The 24797-nt window shown below is 32.5% G+C and overlaps 1 protein-coding gene across 1 annotated transcript in view; it reads right to left on the bottom strand.

Annotated features, from left to right (window-relative positions):
- LOC127721493 (uncharacterized GMC-type oxidoreductase Mb1310-like) overlaps positions 1-23084 on the bottom strand; it is a 32127-nt gene extending 9043 nt beyond the window's left edge. Inside the window, exons 1-8 of the mRNA XM_052228253.1 lie at positions 22951-23084; positions 16436-16614; positions 15418-15629; positions 7147-7336; positions 5339-5467; positions 3665-3786; positions 1840-2007; positions 697-847 (exon numbers count right to left, since the gene is read on the bottom strand). Coding sequence (XP_052084213.1) covers positions 697-847; positions 1840-2007; positions 3665-3786; positions 5339-5467; positions 7147-7336; positions 15418-15629; positions 16436-16577 — 1114 coding nt within the window. The 5' untranslated portion in view covers positions 16578-16614; positions 22951-23084. The remainder of the gene's footprint in view (positions 1-696; positions 848-1839; positions 2008-3664; positions 3787-5338; positions 5468-7146; positions 7337-15417; positions 15630-16435; positions 16615-22950) is intronic.
- Positions 23085-24797: the final 1713 nt, after the last annotated feature.

Genomic DNA, 24797 nt, shown 5'->3' with positions numbered 1-24797 from the left:
TAAGAAAATGCATGGAAAATCCAATTTTGTGTGATAAAAAGAAAACTATTCCATAGATTTTTAAGGTGAAATGTGAGACGATAGCTCTTATAACATGCTTTCAGATAAGAGAAAGACAAACTGGGGTCACCGAACTTGATTTCTTGCTACATATTAAAATAGGTATATTCACAACACTGTCTATCATAAATTTATTTATATAAATACATGTATGGTATTTTTTTAGAAATTACAGCCGTAAAATGATAAAACATATAGTTTCTAAATTTACAATAAAAGTCTTACACATGAATTACATACTACTCTCAGAATTTGCACATTTCATTATAGATCTAGACCAATTGTTATCTGCTACTTCAAAATCCAAGATGAAGGAAGACACCCGAGCCACCTTAATCACATGTTATAGCGTTCATTTTTTCTTCTTTGTAAATTATTAACATTTACTGTTAAGTTCATTTTTGGTAATATCCTTTTGGCGTGGCTCGGTACTTGTGCATCCCAGCATTGTGCTATTATCCTATGGTAATGTTTTTGAGTAATGCTGCCTATTTGTCAGTGGCACCTTGATTTTATTCACATGCTTGATTTCACTTCTGTGCATTTCAACTGCTACAATGTTGCTCTTTTTTCTAAACGCACATGTACTTATATGGACATTTTATCTGTAGTATAGATATGTTTTACACTACTCACCTTGCCTATTTAAAATGTATTTAAGGATTTGTTGCGGGTCAGTCACTTTCATTCTGTTAATATTGATAGGTATTTTTATGTTATATTGAAAGGTCGCAAACATATGGTCTTTTAAATTCTGTCCAACTGGAAGATCAGCTATTACTGGTACCTGTAGACGCACATTTAAGCAAATTGTTATAGTATTATTTCAACAGAAATTATAAATTAGTTATACACAAACCATCAAAAGCATAACATCGGGGGAAATTAATTAAAAAAAGAACAGAAGAGGAAACAAAACATATCAACAAACACACACATTATAAAAGTCCGAATTTTTGTCGATGTACCATGTTCCTTGCTTTTACTACTTGCAACCAAATGTCCTGAAATAAGCTGTCGCACCAGCAGCCATGTTTAACACCGGCATATTCTGAATATGCCTGTTCAAAGTCAGCAGTTCAGACTTTGTGGCTTGCTGCTTTATATCATATTTGTTTTTTTTTTTGTTTATTACTTTGTTCACTATTCAGACCGTTTGTTTTCTAGTTTGAATTGTTATCAATTTGTGATTTTGAGACATTTTATATCATGTTATGCGGTATGGATTTTGTTCTTGTTGAAGCTTGTACGGTGACGAAGACACGGTATAGCTGCTTACCTTCTATTTGATTTCAACTGGAGAGTTGTCTCATTGGTAATCATACGAAATCTACTAATTTTTAAAAGGTACACAGTGCAACGGAAGAATTACCATTGCATTTAATGTATTTTCTATCTTTGTTTGCAGAGTATCAACGACAGAACAAATGCACTGGCTATCGGACTAACGGATTTTCTTCTTTCTATCACATAATAGATAACCAATTTTTATTTTCTTTAACATTTCGCTAATCTCGATAAATGTAATTGTTTGTAATGCATATCTTGAATCAAAAGTTTAGTTCGAGTAAAGTTTAATGATGCTTTGTCTTTTGCGCATTTAATGTGTCCTCAGATGCATAGGACATTTATAACATTGTTATTACAAAATATGTAAAATCACTGCAAATTTTTAACAAAATGAGTCGTTCAGGGAGTCCTGTGTACAGTGACAACTAACTGTTTTTCATTTGAGTTAGAAAGGTGTGTTACAAAACTAATAAAAAATAACAAAATTACCTCCATGTTTTGTAGATGTTCACGAGGCCCAATTCCAGAAAGCATTAGAATGTGTGCCGACCCAATAGTCCCTGCTGACAGTATTATTTCACGCCTTGCATGCACCTCTTGTTTCTGTCCGTCCCGAACAAACTGTACTCCAATAGCTTTCTTGTTGCGTATTAATATCTAGCAACGAAATGAAAACAACATGTTATATATTGAATGCATTCAAAGCGTTTGTTTTTGGAACTCTCAAAGCCGAATATTTTAAAGCCATGGATGTTAATGTACCGGAACAGTTGAAAAGCTATATGACAAAAAAGGACACAAAGACATGAAAAGTAAAATCACAAAAATACTCCGAGGAAAATTCAAAACGGAAAGTCCCTAATCAAATGGCAAAATCAAATGATAAAACACATCAAACGAATGGACAACAACTGTCATATTCTTGACTTGGTACAGGCATTTTCAAATGTAGAAAATGGTGGATTGAAACTGGTTTTATAGCGCTAAACCTCTCACTTGTATGACAGTCGCATCAAATTCTATTATATTTACAACGATGCGTGAATAAAACATACATAATAGGTAACATTGTCAAAATATGGCTACAGCAGTCATCACGGTGTCACAATCTCAAAAAAAAAACAAACATTTAATTGCAAAATTTATCTATGGTCAACTTTACCTGAGATAGTTAAAACCTTAGTTTATTTATAATTCAAAATCTATAAACTGGCACCGTGTACCAATTGTATGTATGTTTTTGTGAGAAATAAAGAACTGCTTACGAAAAGATGTAATGCAGTTAGCATTCTTACATGTTTTCTTTACCTAAACAATATCTTCCTTTAACGTATGAATAAGAGGATATATGGGATGATTAATTCTAGCTATAAAACCAGGTTATATAAGAAAATACCTGTGCCAAGTCAGGGATTTGACAGTTGTTATCCATTCGTTTGATGTGTTTGAGCTTTTGATTTTGCCATTTCATTAGGGACGTTCCTTTTTGAATTTTCCTCGGAGTTCAGTATTTTTGTGATTTTACTTTTTTTTCAAGATATGGGATATACTTGTAGTGTTATCAGATCGAGTATCACTGCCTGTAACAATAGACCAATCTAGAAATACTACGGTACAGTTATAAATATATATTGTTTTACAATTTGCCGATTCTTTTATTTTTGTTTTTTTGTGGTTTTTACGGTTTGCACCATTGCTGATCCTGTTATTATTGCATATCGATCAAAACAACATTTGATTTAAGATATATGCTGACTTCCCAAAATATTCTGTCAGAAACATTTTCGATTTTGGTTGAATAAAAAATGCATAGTTTTGGATAACATTTTGTGAATGCACTTCTGAGAAATAACAACGAGAGACAAACACAAACAGGAAATTTAAAACAATAGGTGAAAGCGTAAGTTGCTACAATTTTCATTAAATATATCCGTGAAGATGTAGTCAAACTGTCAATTAAGCATATAGAATGGTTATGTAAACATGGTAAAGCATAGTTAATTCAAAAATGTTAATATTACTGCAAAATTGGAAACAAAAAATGTGATTGAAGATTTTGGAGAATATCTTTTTATGATCAACATATGATTGAAACCGCTGGTTGAATATACCACATCAAAATACGTCGAAACGCTATAACTATGAATAATACCTTAATAACAATAGTATTTTGCGTTTCCATTTCATCAAATTAGTTGCGTTTTAAGACATAACGTGTTTCTAAAAAGGTCTCAGTAGACTTGAAACACAGTTCAAGTGTGGATGGGAAATGCAAATTACTGAATCACTATTGTAGGCACCATGTTTATATTACCTTTGTTACATGTGACCGTAAATTAACTTGTAAGTTGTTTCTCGACAAGGCTTTTCGTAGATACATGTTTGATATACTGGATCTTTTTCCGCAATGTGTATTGATTTGAGTTAGACAGTAGCCTGAAAAGTGTGACACTTAAACATTAGAAAAGTCTTTATTCAAACGCGAATTTTAAAAAAACTTAGATTATACATGTTATATGATACAATTTTTATTGGTGTAGGGAGGTCGTAGTTAAGAATTTAATACACATTTGTATTAATGTAGAACGCGTTTTGCTATGAATCCACCATTTTTTACATTAGGAAATGTCTGTACCAAGACAGTTATTTTCCAATCGTTTGATGTGTTTGAGCTTTTGATTTTGCCATTTGTTAATGGACTTTCCGTTTTTGATTTCCTTGGCGTTCTGTATTTTTGGTATTTTACTTTTTTTCGGCACATGGTCAGGGCTCACATTACTTCAGAATCATAAAGGAGAAGTGACTTCTCTTTTTGAAACGGAGAGGGAGAAGTGACTTCTCTTTTTTAAACTGAGAGGGAGAAGTGGTGAGATTTGAAAGAAAAGTGTTTGTTCGCTCGTGGCGCTACAGTGTTTGTTTTTTTACTTTAATAAAAAGGGCCATATGTATCTTTTTTTATATTGTTTTATTTGCATTTACTATCATGATTTCGTTGATAGATGATTTCTGCTCAAAAGGAAGCTATTCAAACAAGATTTCCATGTGGTGAAGTTTAAATCCTTCATTCGACAACTTTCTGACGCCATCACGAGTCGGTTGATCGTTATGAAATAGCTGTGTCCCAAATTCCGACGCATATGTTCCAATTGTCGTTAAACAATACCGTCCCCTTTTCCCCGAATGTGAACTACCAAATTCGACTTATCAACAGGTTTGTACTTACATGAAATAACTCAGGGTGCCTCATTGGAGCAGGATCTCCGTGCTGCTTAGGTTTTTGGTGGGGTATGTATTACTCATTTGTTGGTTTTCTATGCTGTGTTTTGTATGATGTTTTATATCTTTTGCTCTTTTTCGTGTTTTTTATATTTCATTTTCAGTTTATTTCGAATTATGAGTTTGGATGTCAATTTGATATCTTTCGTCTCTCTTTTAAAACGTGTCTACCTACAATGTATTGAACTCCAAACCATTAAGAAATGTGACAAGTACAGACCCAAAATAAACCAGTTTTCATGCGATTTAACGGAATTTGATATACCATCTGGAATATGAACCAATTCCGAATATAAGTTAATCTGTAAGATGCTCTAGATGGGGGTCTTTCCTTTCTTTATCGAATTTTGTGGGATAATTTTTCTATTTGTCTTTGTCCAATGTCTTCTTTTGTTTATTTATTTGTTTTATTTTTCTCTATTCGTTCTAATCTTTTGTTAGTCCATTTTTCTGTAGATTTGGCCCATTACTCTCTTTTAAGTACACACAATTCAGACCCTCATGTTAATACATTGTATTCCCCAACAATAATCATTCCAACTTATATATTTGTTTTGTTTATAAAGATCTCAATGCCTTACTCATGAATATTTTGACATATAGACTAATGCTTAAGAGACATTTCTGGAATTCAGTCAAATGAATTTCGCTGAATGTATACATATTATCCCCTCGTTCATATGATTGGTTAGGGGAACATATATTCACCCACCTATTTGATTATACCCGTTACAATCTAAAAATGGAAGTCCAAGTTCTTCGGCTGCTACTCGATGAAAGAAGCCTAGCTCTGAATGTTTGTCGTCGTTTAATACTATAGGCCCATTTTGTCCTCTAAGAACTAAAAAATAAATATTTCTTTTTTAAGATTAAAATTAATGTCCCTATATGTATTTTTTCGACTTAAGATTTTGTATCGGCTTTTAAAGTGTTTGTTCACAATGATTGGGTTTTTTTTTTATTGTCGGTTAGAACCTGTTACCGACGACCTCCGTATCTCCCTAGCTCACTTCAATTTGAACAATTTCAATATATGAGCTGCGTCGGATAGAAGTCGACCTTATGCAAGTGCGTGTATGCATATACATGTATTAGACTTTGGTTTAATTTTGAACATTCAAATATAAAATAAAAAAAAAATAAAAGATGAATTTTTGTCTGTTTTGAAGATTTTCTTATAACAGCTGAATTTTTAAACAGTTACAGTCTTTCCATAGCGATTTTTTAAACCCGAAAAAGGTTAACAGATGTATTGATATTCATTTACGTAAGGTCGATTTCTATCCGACGCAGCTCATATCATAATATGGTTCATGTTTTTCTATCTACAGTTTTCTATGTTGTGTTTTTCAAAATGTGGCTTGTGTTTGTTTGTATCTATGGAAACCCCAATACTGAAGATAAATGAGTATTCATGGGAAATCAATTTTCGTTGAATACGTGGATACAGTTAAAAAACAAATTTAAAAAAAAAGGCTTATAAATATTTTATAGGCTTGCATGCAGATAAAAAAAATCATTAAAACAGAATTACAATTGTGTATGCCAGACTCACGTTTTCTATGTAAAAGACACATCAGTGAAGCTCAAATCAATAAAATTAAAAAGGCCAATAAAGTACAAGGTTGCAGAGCATTGAGTAATCAACATTTTTTAAAGTTCCCATGAATTCAAATATCCCAAAAAGATCATTTTTTTTCCTAATTCCACGAAAATTGGAATCCACGAAAATAAATGAATCCATAGAACTAAATTTCATTAATTACCTAATATAGCACATGTAGCAGTGTTGAGTGAAATCGTACTCAGCGAAAGACAATCAACTTGTATCTAAACGTAAGAACACGGAAAAATACTTTGTTCAAAACCAATTATAAAGAAAAAAAAAACGAGCAACACAAATCTCACAAAAAATTAAGAACCTCCCCTTCTTTAATTTATCTTGGAGTTCAGATTTCTTGTGATGCTTTTTTATATCAAGATAAATTCATATTGAGTGAAATAGTATACAAGGAAAGTACAGATTGTTGCAGTCCTGACCTGTACAGCAAGTAAACTTGCTAAGCAGTCATTGTGACTGTTCAAAGTTAAATTTTGACAGGATTGAGGACTGCACTGACCGGTTCTAGGACCACAATCAAGATAACTTAAAACACAGAATTAGTCCTAGGACTGTTTGTATGACTGCCGAATAAGTTAACTTAAGACAGATAAGCTACCCAAGTTAACTTCCTAACCAATCCTGCAATAAGTTAACTTCGATTTTGACAACTCCGATTGAACCAGACCTGATCTAAAGTTAACCTTTGGCTGGTCTGCTTAACACAAAATTAACTTGTGACTACCTCGATAAAAGCATTTTCAAACAATTTTTTTAGAGTGCCAACATGTCCTCTTTTTGTAACGAAAAATCAATAGATCTGGCCTTTTAACTTTTTGATTCGAGCGTAATTGATTAAGCCTGGAATTAATAGCGTGTGTAAATGAATAAATAAATTAATAAATAGAGATCGCACATACTTGATTCTCCAAACGTTGTTCTTGTCGCATCTTCTAGCTTCTTGAAGTATGGTAAAACACCATCATAACCCCAACCAGTTGCGCCTTCGCTTTCCCAATTTTCAAATATTTCAGGACTTCCTCTTGTAAAAGTTAAAGCATTTGTTGACGAAGACCCTCCTAAAACCTTTCCTCCACTAAGGACGGCCACCTTCAACATACAGTGAACTGCACTAATAGTGTTGTCTTGTTCTATACTAACATTGTTACTTTGTTTGGTGCGCCTGTTCTCTTATTAAACATGACGTCAAAATTAACCTTTGAGATATTGAGAGTGTTGACTAGGTCATTTCAATTGATTTCACGTTTAACATGACATTAATCAGATACAAAGCTTTAGTGCAGAACAATAAATGCATCATTATTATGATTCTTTGTTGTTTAGCTTTCTTTGAACGATATGATACTGCTTTTATGACAAAAATAAACTCAAATTCAATTATGAGAAGAAATAATATCATTCAAATCATAAATATGTTCTGATGAGTATTACAGCATTGAAAGAAGTCTGGTGATTGTTTCGTCCTCAAAAGTATAACCAGTGGTCAGCACTTTGTGTTGACAAGAAATGTCATTAATAAAGTCATTGTCCGGTAATATACAAAGCTACTACATACACACAATTTTCAGCACCAAAGAAGGCCCGAAGGACGTTTCGTTGTCGAAGATATAACCAGCCCAGTGGTAAGTTCTTTCTGTTGATATGGAACTTCATTGATAAAGTCATTTTCTTGTTTGTTAAATTTCAAATTATACTAAACACAAACGTTCTACTACCCCCAAGCTTAGATGACAATATAGGAACGTGTTGTTTGTAATGCTCTTTGTTATCTATATTTGGCATTTAAACTTTTTTTTCTTCCGGCGCCTCTAGTTAATCTTATCAAGAAAACATAACGCCATATTGCGTAACAAATTTCCAGTCTGGTTTTCGCTTAAAAATACATTGTATTAAACTATTTATAAATATCCTGCTCCTTATCTGTTTCACTGACAGATATTAACCACGCTTACACGGTGACGCAAATTCCTTTTGACTCCAATTTTACCTGCTATTTAAAGACCATTTAACGTAAACTGTAAAACAAACACGATAGTTCACATTTCATTGTGGTGGATTTGATTTGTGATTTTTTTAGTTTTAACGCCACTTTTAAGCACCGCGTTTGGACTTTTTCGTGGCGGCCAGTTTTTATTGGTGGAGGAAGCCGGAGTTCCCGGAGAAAACCACCGACCTTCGATAGGAAAACTGACAATCCTAGTCAATTAAGATTGGAGTCGAGTGCACCCGCACGAGCGGGGTTCGAACTCACAACCTCAGTGTTGACTGGCTAGTGATTACAGTAGTAACTACTTAAACCACTCGGCCACCTAGGCCCCCTCATTGTCGTAAAAGAGAGGCAAAATATACCAAAGGGTTAATCTGACTCATATATTGAAAACAAACTGACAATGCCATGGGAAAAAAGAAAAAAAAAATTACCAAATGACAAACAACATTATACAAAACACAACATAGAATACCAAAGACTGAACAAATCAAACCCAACTGAAAACGGAGGGAGTCTTCTCGTCTCTGTTCTCTACATGCGACACTGATCATGTAACTCAAAATTAACGATTTGTGATTATCGAGTTGTCGGTTTTTGTCATAGAGCTCATTTTTAAACTGGATTACAGACATCGGGATTTGGAAGAAGAACACAGCAATTACCCAATCGTACTTTGAAAGACTTGTCTATATTGCTTTATTTCATATCTAAAGACCGTCGATATCGTTTGTTGCAAGCATTCTATGTTTCTTGACAACTACAAAAGTATCTATATTGTCGATAGCAATCACAACTTTAACGGGTGCCACATGTGGAGCAGGATCTGCTTACCCTTCTGGAGTACCTGAGATAAACCTCAGTTTTTAGTTGGATTCATGTTTCTCAGTCTTTTGTTTTCTATGTTGAGTTTTGTGTACTGTTGTTTGTCTATTAGTCCATTTTCTTTTTTAACCATGACGTTGTCAGTTTACATGTATTTTCGACTTTTGAGTTTAAATTTGCCTTTGATATCTTCACTGTGTCTAAACTACCCACGACAAAAAAAAAATGGTATATAATGTCCGGTACAGTGACGGACCATCAACAGACAGAGAAAATGTAGGTTTCTGTTTGTTTATTTGTTATTTTAATGATATCGAATAACATAAATACATAAATAACTATTTTTGATAGTGAGATGCAATATTATATTTTCTACAACCGTTCTAGATTAATGGAGAAATAAGTTAAAATTCATGTCAAAGAGGGGTGAAAGATACCAGAGGGACATTCAAACTCATAGATCGAAAATAAACTGACAACGCCATGGATAAAAAAGAAAAAGACAAACAAACAAATAATAGTACACTCGACAAAACACAGTAAACTAACGACTAAGCAACACGAACCCCACCAAAACTGGGGGTGATCTCAGGTGCTCCCGAAGGACGAAAAATGACGAATTTAGTGAACCATACCGCGAATTTGCTTAATTTCTCGTTAACTTGTGCACATTGTACGGAAAGAAAGGTTCGGTAAGAAAGGTATTAACATAGAGATTGCAAGACTATTCACTTTGAGCAACTCAATACTTGTATCTCTGTGTATAGAACGAAAAAAATACATCATGTTAAAATGAAAGGACCGGGTACGTCCAAGTTTGGTCCTAGATTTCACAAAGCAGAACCCGGTTTTGTCATAGAAAAAAAAAATGCATTATCGCATAACATTATTAAACCTAAGCGTTTAAAAGGAGTGTGATAGCTCATTGGAAAACGATTTCTTTCAGAGAACAACTTATTATTTATTTGAATCTGTAAAATCTTAAATTCTCACTTTGTTGGAACAACAAATTTTTTTAATTTTGCTTTGTATTAAACAAAATTATTTTAACTGCGAAATAGAAAGAAATGAAGCTTATAACGCAAATTGAGGTTTAAACTCTCCATACGTTTATTATATGAATTATTGCACAAACAATCATTTAAATTCCGTTCCAAATCCGCATCTAGTAAGTGTTCTACTACTAATCTATCAGTGCTTCTAACTACCGCCCTTACTACTTTCAAAGAACTTGTTATTAACGCTTGTAATAAAGCTTATGAAAATAATGGTATTAATAATTTTTGGAGTGTTAAAATTTCTTTAGAAAATTTAGATAAAATACATGCTTTTGATGGTCCTTTTAATTCAATTGATAGTTATGATTGTTCTACTCTCTACACTACACTTTCAGACAATCTTATCAAGAAAGGGTTCATATCTAATTAAATGGTATTTTGGAAAAATCTCATTGCAAATGTATTTGCTGTAACTCGTTTAAAGCCTTTTTCTGTAACGAAAAAGGAAAGTATGCTAGACACATTTATTGGAAATGTGAAGATATGATTGAAGCTTTAAATTTTCATCTGGACAACATATATGTACGTTTCAGCTATACAATGTATCGACAAGTAGTAGTATTCCTATGGGCACTAACAGCGCCCCTTTAATAGCAGATGTATACCTGTATTGCTATGCATCTTAGTTTATGACCAAACTCAGTAAAGACACGTCAAGTTTACATTTGGTTGATACCTACCGTTATCTTGATGATATGTTTTCGTTGAATAATCCAGAGTTCTCTAAATATACTACCGAAATTTACCCAAAGGAACTCATTCTTTCTAAATCTAACATAAACAGCAGTAGTTGTCCTTTTCTAGATTTAGACATTTCAATTTCTAAAGGGAAACTCCATACTAAAATTTATAACAAAAGAGAAGATTTTCCATTCCCTATTGTTAATTTTTCTCTTTTAGCTCCATTATACGGTGTTTATATATCCTAACTCGTTCGTTATGCCCGAGTGTGTAGTGATTTCATAGATTTTAACGAACGTAGTTAATGCATCACTGGTCGATTATTAAGTCAGGGATTACGTTACCTTAAAACTTTTACATAGATACAAAGATTTGATTAGTAAATTTGGCTGTACCTGTAGAAAACTTATTAAAAACGGTATTTCACATCCTAAATTTTACGGTAATATTGTACTAAAAGCGCGGAAATCACTATGTGATCCTTTTAAACTCATCGAACCTTTAAACAAACTTATTAGTTAGGGTTACCTTACCAATCTTGTAATTAGATTTTTGAATATAGTTTACCTTGGCAAATATATCGATTTTGTCATCAGCAAATTAAAACATAACTTAATTTGTATTCTTTTCACAAACGGGATGTATAAATACACATCCACGTTCATTTTCTATATAGAGGTTAAATCCGAACTATCCTACTGCCTGTCGATACTTTTATTTTTGGCATTTCGTGTCTTCTTTGACTGTCCATGACGTTCAAATACTAAACCCTAGGATGTGATTTAGATGATTTCAGTCTCTGATGCATGATATTATTTTTATTTATTGTTTTTGGTTTGAACTTGCTTTCGGTAACTGCGAGTACTCTCGTGTTAATTTGACGTACTTTCGTGTTAATTTGACCTGTTGATACAATTTGTAATGCTTATTTTTTTGTTTAATGTTTACGTATTAATTGTTATATCTCGTCTCCCTATTTTTAATATATACCAGCTTTGTGTTTGGTATGCTTATAAATGTTCACTTCTGTTCTAAATATAAACAACAACATTATTTATTTTGTACAAAATATTTCCGTTCTCTATTACTGTATACCTTACAACAAAATTATTTTCACTTTTTCTATTTGGCGTCATTTTGTTCAAGGTTATGGTTGTCTTTCTGAAATTGTTAAATATCAACCCCTTATTTTATTGATTTTATATTAACATTGTGTCATAGATCAAATTTATCCATTCAGTGTATATTCACTTGTTTGTGTTAATATGTCTTTTGATTGAGTTAAGCCATTTTAATTGATATTTTATAGTGAGTCTATCTATGTCGTTGCACACTACTATTTTTTCAGGTAAGGGTGAATGTTGGTACATATTAAAACGTTTAAACCCTCTGCATTTGTTTGCCTCGTTTTTGTTATATAGATTAGACCGTTGATTTTCCCGTTTGAATGGTTTTACACTAGTCATATTGTGGCCCTTTATAGCTTGCTGTTCGGTGTGAGCCAAGGTTCCGTGTTGAAGACCGTATTTTGACCTATAATGGTTTACTTTTACAAATTGTGACTTGGATGGAGAGTTGTCTCATTGGCACTCATACCACATCTTCATATATCTATGTTTTATTTGCACAGCAGGATGGTTATCTAATGAAGTACTCCACTCTACCTAGGTGGTGACATCTTTCCTTTGGTCGTTAAAATACATCTTCTTACGACTTAATGTTCATTTTAAGGCATGACAAAAAGACAAATGTATATGCATGCAGAACCGCCATAGAAATGAATTTTCATGCCGAGCAAAGGATGACAAGAGGCATACGTTAAATATTTTTTTTATTCCTGCTTGTGACCATTATAATGATTATTAATAAGTATAAAAGTCTCAGGTCATCCAGAAAATGCAATAATGATTTTTTTATTTAAAGTTTTATAAATTAAAAAATCGTTCATCTCTCCATTGTGTTATGATTATCGTATATTGACGTTGGTCAATTTGTTATTGACAATATATAGGATTCAGGATTTTTCAATGTCGGCGTAATTCCAACAGATCATATACAGCCAAGTGTAGCGAGTCGAACCCTTTTTTTTGGACGATTTTTGCTTTAGAAAATAATGAAAAACATTATATAATATTTGTTAGGCCATTAGAGGTGGGGAGGGGTGGCGTTTAACATATACGCCGCCTGAAACACTGATGTTATATAACTAAATCGTATACAATAAAAAAAAGTATATAAGAAATAAGAAAACAGGGACATCCATGAAATTGGATGTGTGCAATGCGTGGGATTATGGTGTTTATTCTAAAAATTCACATAGATATTTTGGAATTGTCGGAATACGAGACCAAGGGATGAATAAATGAAGGAATAAATTATAGTAAATATTGTAAACAAAGCGTAAAATATAGTAAAGAATTCTAGCTCTACTCTTTAAATAAATAAATATGGTGACACCCGCATACCACATCTTATTTTTACATCATTCAATACTAGTATAGTAAACAAACAAACATCATAATGTTATAAAAGAATTATTTATTCGACTGTTAGCGTTCCTGATGAAGGTAAAAAGCCAGAAAAGCGCTAAGGACCCATAAAACTTATAACGTGTTGTTTTCATTCTTTAATGTATGTACATGCTATTAAGTATTTATATTCCATTAAAATTCAGGTCGAAGATAAATGCAATAAGGTATATACGTATAGCATCCGACAAATGTGTGCTTTACTTATTTCGAAAATTGCCCTTTTAAAATGAATTTTAACACGACAGCTTAATTTTACAATAACATATATATTGAATAAGTCGACGGACAATGTACAAATCCCTGTTAACCTCGCTTATCATACATTTGCGTTTGTAAAACGAATCAAAACCGGGACCTATACAAAGACAAAACATGGTCATTGTGTAGTAAACAAAATTGACAAAACCGGGTCCTTCCATTTTGACATGACCCATTTCTTTGGTTCTATTCACAGAAATACAAGTATTGAGGTACCCATGTCAATATCTTTTTTCCCGTACCTTTCTTGCCGTACAAAAAAATAGAAATCACAAATATACTGAACTCCGAGGAAAATTCAAAACGGAAAGTCCGTATTCAAATGGCAAAATCAAAAGCTCAAACACATCGAACGAATGGACAACAACTGTCATAGTCCTGACTTGGAACAGGCATTTTCTTATGTAGAAAATGGTTTCTTACCGTACAATATGCACTATCTAACGATAAATTAAACAAATTCGAGGCAAAGTTCACTGAATTCGTCATTTTGACATGTATTTCAAATTATTTCTCCGTTAATTTGGAACGGTTGTAGAAAATATTACGTCTCACAATCGAAAATAGTTATATATGTATTTAATTGTTCGATATTATAAAAATAACAAATAAATAAAGAGAAACCTTCCTATTCTCTGTCTGTTGTTGGTCCGTCACAAAAAAATATATGACAGATATGAACCAACGACAACCACTGAAATACTGGCTCCTGAAAAGGGACAAACACATAAAGAATATGGCGTTGTTAAACATGATTGACTGCGCCAACCCGTCTCTAACCTGGGTCAGTGATGTAACGGCATAATACAACAAACGATACAAAACAAAAATGAAGAAACAAATATGAGATACAGCAATAAACGACAACCACTCAATTACTCAAGTCCTGACTTGAAGCTTGCACATATAGAATGAGGAGGGGTTAAACATGATTGACTGCGCCAACCCGTCCCTAGCCTGGGACAGTGATGTAACGGCATAATACAACAACAAACGATAAAAAACAAAAATGAAGAAACAAATATGAGATATAGCAATAAACGACAACCACTCAAATACTCAAGTCCTGACTTGAAGCTTGCACATATAGAATGTGGCAGGACTAAACATGTTTGAAGACGCCAACCATCAACCTCACCTAGGACAGTGGTGTATCAATTCACCATTAGAACAAACCACAACCATTAGTTGAAAAGGGCCTAATTAGATGAATACAAAGCAGAAAAACAGCTAACAAAAACACAGACCAGACGTGGCAGAGTACTTATACATCCTTAAAGATAAAAAAGACACAAAAACAGATCTGAAAATAATCGCAGTTACTGACAGCTATTTCAAAGTCAATAACAAAAAATCATGCATCTGAGACTAAAATATCAATAAGTACACATCCAACATCTAATGGATTTAGTGTGAAAACGTCATTAACAGTTAAATTTGCAAACCAAATATTTGTATCCATGGAAGAATTTACTAGTAGTACTGGTTTTAAGTAATTTGTGGGTAACGAAATCCCTGACATAATAATATACCAGAAATACATATATTACGCTCATTGTAATACAAAACGTCACTACAGACATGGGCATAGCGAACGAGTTGGAATATAAATATGTTCTGGACACTATGAGTATTTAGACCATACGATTTACGGCGCCTTTATCCTGTGAAATTTAAATGAATTCACATGCATTTAGTGCCTCGACCTATTTTCGTTTTTCCATGGTGTTAAGATCAGTTTAAACATAGAATCTAATTTCTACTTATTTTTGCACATTAAAATAGAGGGACAGCATGATACATTTGTAGTCTGTAAAAAAGCATACTTACCGGATTTTTATAAGCAAAAAGTGAAAACTTTTGTGGTATTGTGCTGTATCTCCAATCTTTTTCCGAGCCGAAATTAGAAGTCCATACGAACGGTATTTGTGTTGAGTCATCAGGTTCTAAATCAGATTTTCCGGCTTCTAGTAAAAGGACTGACGCTTTGGAATCTTCAGACAACCGTGTCGCCACAATACCTCCAGCCGATCCACTTCCAACTGATATTACATTTTAAAAATGATTCATTATAGCTATTAATTTTTTCAGATTTAAAAAAATATTGACAAAAATACCGAACTCCGAGGTAGATTAAAAAAGCAAAAGTCTGTAAAAACTGACAAAACCAAAGTTTTACACATTGAACCAATGAAACGAAGGACAAAAAAAAAAAAAAAAAACAAGTGTCATATCCCGGACTTGGTAAAGGATTTTTTTTATGAATTTCATTTTTATGTTATAAACTAAAATCTATTGTCGGTTAATAGTATTAGGGTAAATATTTCCAAACTTAAATGAGAGCTCTCGTAGTATCGTGGTATTGTGTAAAGGATTCAGAACACGAAATGCGCAAATTAGATCCCTTAAAATAACATTTTTCTTTGAATCGTTATATAAAAATAAGGGGAAGTAGTCAATGAGAAAATGCTCTACCATAGACCTAATGACGTAGAAGTATTTATTAAGATTTAAGTGTATTCGATAAATAGTTGATTCTTATAATACAAATAATAATAATAATAATAATAATGTTAAGTGAGAACAATATACTGACGTCGAAAATGAACATTGAATATATCTAATTTAATATGCATATTGCATTTAAAAAAAAAATCAATATTTCATGTTTCGAGCATGATGATTAGTAGTCATTTTATGCATAAATGACACACGTCATTGTGCCATCAATCATGAACGTAACTCTTGCTAATACTTGATGATCGCAGACCTACATTATCATGTTTGACGCAAGACTAATTTCTGGTCCGAGTTTTTATTAAAAAAAAGTGCAATCCTAAAACCTTACCAACTATGTAGTCGTAAACCTTCATTATAGGCTTGTCGAACACTCCAGGTGGGTCTACTTTTCGTTGCGGAAGAATCATTGATAGTATGTAAAGTAGCGATGCAATCGCCGAATTACGCAATATCATTTCTCCAAAAATCATTTTATACAGATTCAGTATTTGCTACGTACAGGAAAAACTACAAAAAGCAAAGTATAAAACGACGTTATGACAGCCATAAGTAGTAGAGCATGCACTCACTTAATAAAGACTGACTTTACAGAACTGAGCTTTACTGGGAGTATCTAAAGTATAAACATTGTATATTTTATCGATCCTGCAACTAATTATTTGCTCATCTATTAAGGAGGTTTATGTTGTATCTCATTACGATCCATATAACAATTAAATGAAATATTTCTGTCTCCTTCACCAATCGCTTTTATGGAAAGCAATTAGTGAAGGAGAAATTCGTCTATCTAAAGGCATTTTGACCGCTGTGTTTACCTTATACTTTAGAAAAATCTTCAACACTATTTGTAACTTAAAAAAAGATAATGATTATGTTGTTATTCGAATTTTCGTTATGCGCTACATCATGGTTCATGTGATACATGTATTTTGATCCAACCATTTCTGTTTGTTTATGTTTCATTGATACCAACAAGGTCGTACCGTGGTTAACAAAACCTAGGAAATTCGAAAGTGAGGCGGAAGATACCATAGGAATATTCAAACTCGTTCGTCAATGAAACATTTTTATGACAGGAAAACGACGAAAATACAAAACAGTCAACAAAACAACATAGAAAATTAAAGATTCAGCACCAGGAAAACAAACAAATAACCGTGGCTAATTTCACGTTCTCCGAAATAAGAACAAATCCTCTCCACATGTGATATCCGTCGGGTTGCTCATGCAAGAAAAAAATTGGTGATATGTTTCATTCTGTGTTGTCATATTCCAGAAAAACAGGACAGTTTCTTACTGAGATTTCGTAATTCTATGTATCTGAAGTTTAACAGTTGGCGCCAGTTCCATTTTGATAACATATATATTTAACGTTCAACAGCAAACAGTCGCTGAAGGCCACGCCAAATTAATACCTCGTTCGTCGGATTCCCCGCATGTTGTGAAAGGTCGACGCGCGTCTATCTCTAAATGTATGTTACCAAAATTTCAATCAGTTGTGCGTTTTAAAGTCACGCCATACAGACACGAAAATTGACATCAAAAACTATCTAGATCTATTATACACAACGTTTTTGTATTATGGAAAAATAATAGGATATATATTTTACACGCAAGACAAGAGTGGAATATGTGTAGTTACTGTGGTAACGAAGACAACAGTCTTACTACCAAACACAGCATTGGAATGTGATTGAACGATTCTTTAACCGATATGTTTGAAGAGCTCCATGCAAGATCACAATTTGGCACAAAGCACTGATGCCTCCGAATTGGCAGATTTTAATGATGAAAATATAACATGCATGAAAAGAGAATCCAGAAGATAGCGGAACATGCATTGAAATAGCACCGCGATGATACTATTATACTTTTACCTTTTTTTTATCTTTTAGAATAAAAGTGTTTCTCCCCTTGCAACTTTCATTTATATTTGAGTACCATTACAATGTTATAAAACATGGAATTTAACAAGAACGTGTGTATGGTAATTGAATATAACACATCAATTCAACTTAAAAATGTACAAAATCTTCTAAAAATATGAAACAAACTTCCACCAATGACCAAACTTGTTGAGGTTTGTAACCGGCAGTAAAGCTCACAGTATGGCCTTCAAAATCGAAAAATATACCCATATACTTAAAGATATAATTGCTATAAAACTCTGTAGGATGAATGGTGAAAAGAAATATGGTCATTATGGGTCTTCCTACGACTGGAAGTAAAACCCTCTCTAGAGTGGGACATTCGTATGGTTGTGCGCGGTGTATAGGTGCACAGCCACGTCCGGTAGGAATTGGGACGTTAAATCTGATGCATCTTGAATGGAGAGTGCCACACTCTTTGCTCATTGAAAACCCCCGCAACAACTCTTTGAAGGGCCAGAAGGACTGCCTCTCTTGCAGGATCTACCCATTGTGTTTATTGTTAATTTGTTGAATGTTCTCATCCTGAAAATGCATGACACATTTGCCATTGGATGTTAAGCAACTATCAATCAATTAATTAATCATATTAAATTTTTCAGCAAAGCATGACTATTAATAGGAATGTATTTAAATATTTCTTTTGTTTAATTAATATATATAGCATCTGGTTTGATTCATTTGAATACGTAGAAGTATAATGGATGTTGTTTTTGAAGGATAGTCCTTAATAAATTGTCATCTTATTGTATACAAAAATATGTTTTGTTGTATATTCAAGCTTTATACATGTATATATGCTTTGCATACCTTTACTTGAAACAACATATCATTCTATATGTGCCTGTCCCAAGTTAGGAGCCTGTAGTTCATTGTTTGTTTGTTCATGTCTGTCAAATTTGTTTTTCGTAAATTATTTTGTTATGAATTAGCTGTCAGTTTTCTCAAATGAATTGTTTTATATTTTTCATGTCGAGGCCCTTTACAGCCGACTATACGGAATGGGTTTTCTCATTGTTAAAGGCTGTATGGTTGCCTATTACATGAATAATTGTACATATCAATTTCTTTGAATTTTAATGGATAGTTTTTTCATTGGCAATCATACCACAGCTCCTTATTTTCATAATGCATCAATTATAACTGTCATCAAACTTGGATGTGTACTTGTTCAATGCTGTTGTACTATTTCATGTTCAGCTGGATCTTTGTTTGAGCAGACTACACGAAATTATCTATGCTTTGCTACTAGTTAACAGTTCGTGTACTAGAAATGTTGTGAACAGATTCAACAGGGTGTCTGAGAACATATAAGTTGCTGAGTATTATTTAGCGTATTTTTTATATATAATCTTTAAAAAAATGTCTTGTATCATTATAATATGTAGTCCAAATTATAATTGTGTTGATATCTAAATCCTTTGAAAATCATTTAATGTAAACGTTTTATTTTAACAAAGGCTAAAACCACTTTTTTTTACCTTTGCTTATTAAATTATATAAATTAAGTTTACTATACGATAAATGTAATCATTTTTCTTGTGCTTTTCGCCATTTTATGAATATGGTTTTGATAGTATTGATCATATGATATTTAGAATACATTCTAAAATAGTTGATCTTAATTAATATTTAATAAATTTGAATTACGCAATAAATATATATATAAAAAGTAAATTTATTTGCGTGTATCGACATTTGAAATGCATTTCTTTTTCAACCAAATAGATACTATTATTCAGTAATTATTAGTCGATTTATTTTGTCATGCTTGTAATTTCATTTTATTCCTTTTATTTAGTGTACATGGTAAATTTATATCTTTTTTATTGGTTTTATCTTAAATCGATTATTAAGAACCTACTTACACTGGAGTTGATGAAAAAGAAAATACCATATACCAGACACAAAAATATATCATACGCTACACAAAACACAACTGTATCAGAAACCGAAAATAATATGCATGTTAATTAATGAATACATTTTATTTAACCCTTCTATAGTAAATTATACAGCTAGAATAAAAGCAGGAAATATATAAAAAGAGAACCCAACTTTTACCAACGTTATTGGTTATGTAATATCATTGAATTTTAGGTACGGCAAATTTGACATTTGGAATTTGTGTTTCTTTTTATTAAAACAATGCATTATATAAAATATCGAGCATAGCTTAAAAAAGTAAAATAAAAAAAATATCGAACTTAAAAAAATTCAAAATGGAACGTTCCTTAATAATTGGCAAAAACAAAAAGCCCAAAAACACCAAACGAGTGGAAAACAACTGTCACACTCCCGACTTGGCACAGGCAATTCCCTATGTAGAAAATGGTTTCAAAGAAAGCTAAACCCCTCACTTGTATGACAGTGGCATACAATTTCATTATATTTACAACAATGTGTGAGCAAAACAAACAGACATAATAGGTAGAAATGTCAAAAATAGGGTACATCAGTGAACATTGTGTTATAATCTTAATCACTATAAAAACAGACAAATATGCCAACAAAGGAAAACAAAATTGCATATAGACAAAGCACTTACGCAAACATCAAAGACAAGAATACAAACATGACCACAGCCTAATAACACAATGGCGGGATGTATAAGTACGGAGTCACACCAAAAGATATTACCAAAAAATGGACCAAACAGTAAAGTTTAATTATTTACAAAGACAGAAAAAAGAACATTATAACAAGTAATTAAATAAAGGCAACAGTAGTATACCGCTGTTCGAAATTCATAAATCGATTGAGAAAAAAAACAAATCCGGGTTACAAACTAAAACTGAGGGAAACACATCAAATATAAGAGAACTACGACACAACAGAAACAAAACATTAAAATGTAACACACACATAAACGAACTATAATATAACAATGGCCATTTTCCTGACTTGGTACAGGACATTTTAAGAAAAAAATGGTGGGTTGAACCTGGTTTTGTGGGTAGCCAAACCTCCCGCTTTTATGGCAATGTTAAATATAACATTTAAATGACAACATTACATGACAGGACTACAATACAAATAAATGGGCCCGGGAGAACATATAGGACAGAGAAACATACGAATAATAGCTAACAAAAGATACTAGGTTTAAAATTTAATAAACAAGACGCGCGTTTCGTCCACACAAAACTAACCAGTGACGCTCAGATCAAAAAAGTTCGAAAGCCAAAACAAGTACAAAGTTGAAGAGCATTGAGGACCAAAACTTCCAAAAAGTTGTGCCAAATACAGCTTAGGTTATATGTCTGGGATAAGAAAATCCTTAGTATTTAGAATAATTCATACTTTTGCAAACAGTAAATTTATAAAAATGACTATATAATAGATATACATGATAACACCGAAGTGGTGACTAACTACAGAATAAAAACGGATACATAAAACAACACAAATTAGCACATAAAAATTCACAACCGAATTAAGACAATAAACAACGTCCGTACCTAGAATCTATACATTAAGACCATTATGTATAATTTGTGAAGTTGATACGGATTATGTATCAACTTCAACTTCAATTATGTATACCTGTTATCGAAAGTAATGACTATTGTAGACAAGTTACAGTATTAAGACAAAACATGTGGCTTATACATTTTAATGTTGAGTGTTCAGAGTAATTAAGTTCAGAACGCTAAATTGACAAAATTATTAAAAAACTTACTTCATAATGCACATGATTTTGTTTTTTTTCATAAAATAAAACATAACTTTACATGTATTGATATACATTGTAATGAACACATACTTATACTTTGGCATTGCACATGGTCATGTTTTAGTATATCCTTATATAAGTACTATATACTAAATCCATTGGATGTGTACTGATTAATGTTTTAGTCGGGCAAAACATAGTGTATTTTAGTTTAAATTTGTTTTGAACTACCTTTTAGTAGCAAATTTAAACTTAGATAAACTCTTATTACTGTCCTATGCGAAAAGGATGATGATAGAAAAGTAAACAGTATTTACCTTCACCTCAAATGTTATGCCCCGCAGTCAGTTAATTCTGTATACTACATTAACGTTTTCCATTGCACATACTTTCAAATTCATGAAACCCATTTGATGACGTAAATGATTTATCTGTGACTGTTGTATTCTTATCATTAGCAACGTTGCATTAAACAACGCGCTGAATGTAGATGCATTTGTATTTGACCTTGTTACTGTAGCCTATGCAATTAAAGTGATATGTACAATTAAACTCAACAAAAGACGCTCAAATAACCCTAAGTTTACAATTACATTTGTATGTTGATGCATTGTAAACTTTTAAGGAACTTGAAATATGATGTTGTATGTCTAAAAATTATGTGCATGTGTATAAACGTCTGTCAATCGTATAAGCTAAAAGTAGCAAAATTCAAATATGTAAAGATCAAATAGGCTTGTGATATACATCTCAAATGCGGACCTTGTATAAAACTTTAATCTATACCACTTAACTGTGCGTACTGTTGTACGTTTGTTTTTTCTACATTGGCTAGAGGTATAGGGGGAGGGTTGAGATCTCAAAAAACATGTTTAACCCCGCCGCATTTTTGCGCCTGTCCCAAGTCAGGAGCCTCTGGCCTTTGTTAGTCTTGTATCATTTTTAATTTTAGTTTCTAGTGTATAATTTGGAGTTTAGTATGACGTCCATTATCAATGAACTAGTATACATATTTGTTTAGGGGCCAGCTAAAGGACGCCTCCGGATGCGGGAGTTTCTCGCTGCATTGAAGACCCATTGGTGGCTTTCGGCTGTTGTCTGCTCTAAGGTCGGGTTGTTGTCTCTTTGACACATTCCCCATTTCCATTCTCAATTTCACCTTTGCACTTTTGATACCACAAAATTGCCTTTGGTGTTTTGATCCTTTTCATTATTTTGAAATAAAAAATTGCAACTTACCTAGTATACGAATGTTCCTTAATTGATGAAAACTACTCTTAAACTAATAGGAATTCATAGAGGAAATTAATACGCAACCAGGATGTATTGTCATGTGAACAGATTATATATTACACTTGTGCAACATATGTGCATATGCAACGTTGATAACTTAAATAATTTATCAGACATAACATGCATAATGTCATTGATTATTATCGCCCACATTAATTTTTCAATTATTTATAAAATTTGAAGATGACAACATTCGACTGTGCATGACTCATTATGTATGTCCCTCGTCGCCGGCTCTTTGTGTGTTTTCAATACTTCATATTTTCATCAACCTTAAAAGTATTATTTCATTAAATGTGTGTTGCGTTTTATAGAAAAAAAAATATTGAACATTATGGCCTAAAAGTGGCATTAAAATTCCTAAACCACTCAACTATTCATTGAAAAAATATTATTTATATTATTTTTATAATTTGTCCTTGTTTGGGCAACTTGTGACCTAGGCAAACACATTTTAAAAATTTATTTTAGGGATCATTACAACGGAAAATGTGTAGAATATGTAAAAAGAACAAACATGTCATTACTTGCATGGGTGCAGGGTAAATGGACCCTATTACACAACGTAAAATAATTGTTCAACCTAAAAGTGGATTTGGTGCATGAGATAAGATGTTTGCATAAAAACTAACTATATACAGAACTTTTATTATTTTTCTATTTTCCATTTTTCTAGTGTAGAGCTCAATGATAATTACCCAGCCTCTTAACACTCACACACATCGCTAGTAAGATACTGTTGTACTTCATTGATTTCAATTATGAGCAAGTGTTCTTATATTATTTTTCATATTCAAAAGATTTTTTCTTACACAAGCATGAAATATGTTTATCGCCAGTGGTGTTATCGGAAATGCAAGACATAGAATCCGAAGAAAACCATCATTCATGTCATTCAATCAACCAAAATAACATACAAATAATCAGACGAAAAAGAGACAGTCACAAAACAAATGTACTATAAACACAGTATCTTTTTTTTTAATTTTCAAACAATTTTTTTTTTTAGGGAGGGGGAGTGAAATGAATTACATTTTCTATACACGAACACATCATCGGAAGACTGTGGATTTGTCACTTAATGTAACGGATCGGAACCGTTATTGCGACTTGCTATAAAATGCTCTTACTTGACCGAGGACCAACATGTCTTACTACAAAGTAAGTCACCTTGCAAAAAAAAATATACTTTGAAGTCAAAAGTCGGTAATATGGAAAAAGTTGATTGACTCTCTTGAAAATAATGTAGATGGGCGTTATAAACACATACTAAATTTGTGACAAAAAAAACAGATGTACGTTCTATACAAAAACTAGAATATATAAATTATAACACCGAGAAACTAAAATCTAACTCTAACAGCCAAGGATATGTCATTTCTGTATTCGGAAAATAGTAATCATGAAATCAATGTGAATAATTAAGTGATTCCGGTAGATGCTAGAGGGTCTTCTATCTTTTTATCGGATGGCATATCAAATCAATTTTTGTTAGTAAACAATCTGATTTGTATGTAGATATTGATATTGATTTTATGTAGTCATGGATATCTTTCGTTCGGTCTGATGCATAATGGAACAGGTGTGTATATACATGTTAAATTTCATTTCATCAATTAAGTCTCCCTTTACAAGTATAGTATTTAGAAATTGATTAATCAAATCAAATATGGCAGACTATAAAGCATAAATTTCAAAACGTAACCGTTTACGTAACCTAACCTGCAAGTAACTATCGAGAGAAAACATACAACAAAACAAATGATGAACATGAAGCTTATTTAATAAGTCAG

Source organism: Mytilus californianus, unplaced genomic scaffold (genome assembly GCF_021869535.1).
Source record: "Mytilus californianus isolate M0D057914Y unplaced genomic scaffold, xbMytCali1.0.p SCAF_12, whole genome shotgun sequence".
NCBI lineage: Eukaryota > Metazoa > Mollusca > Bivalvia > Mytilida > Mytilidae > Mytilus > Mytilus californianus.
Note: the sequence above shows the minus strand (reverse complement) of the source record. Positions and strands in the feature narration are given on the sequence as shown.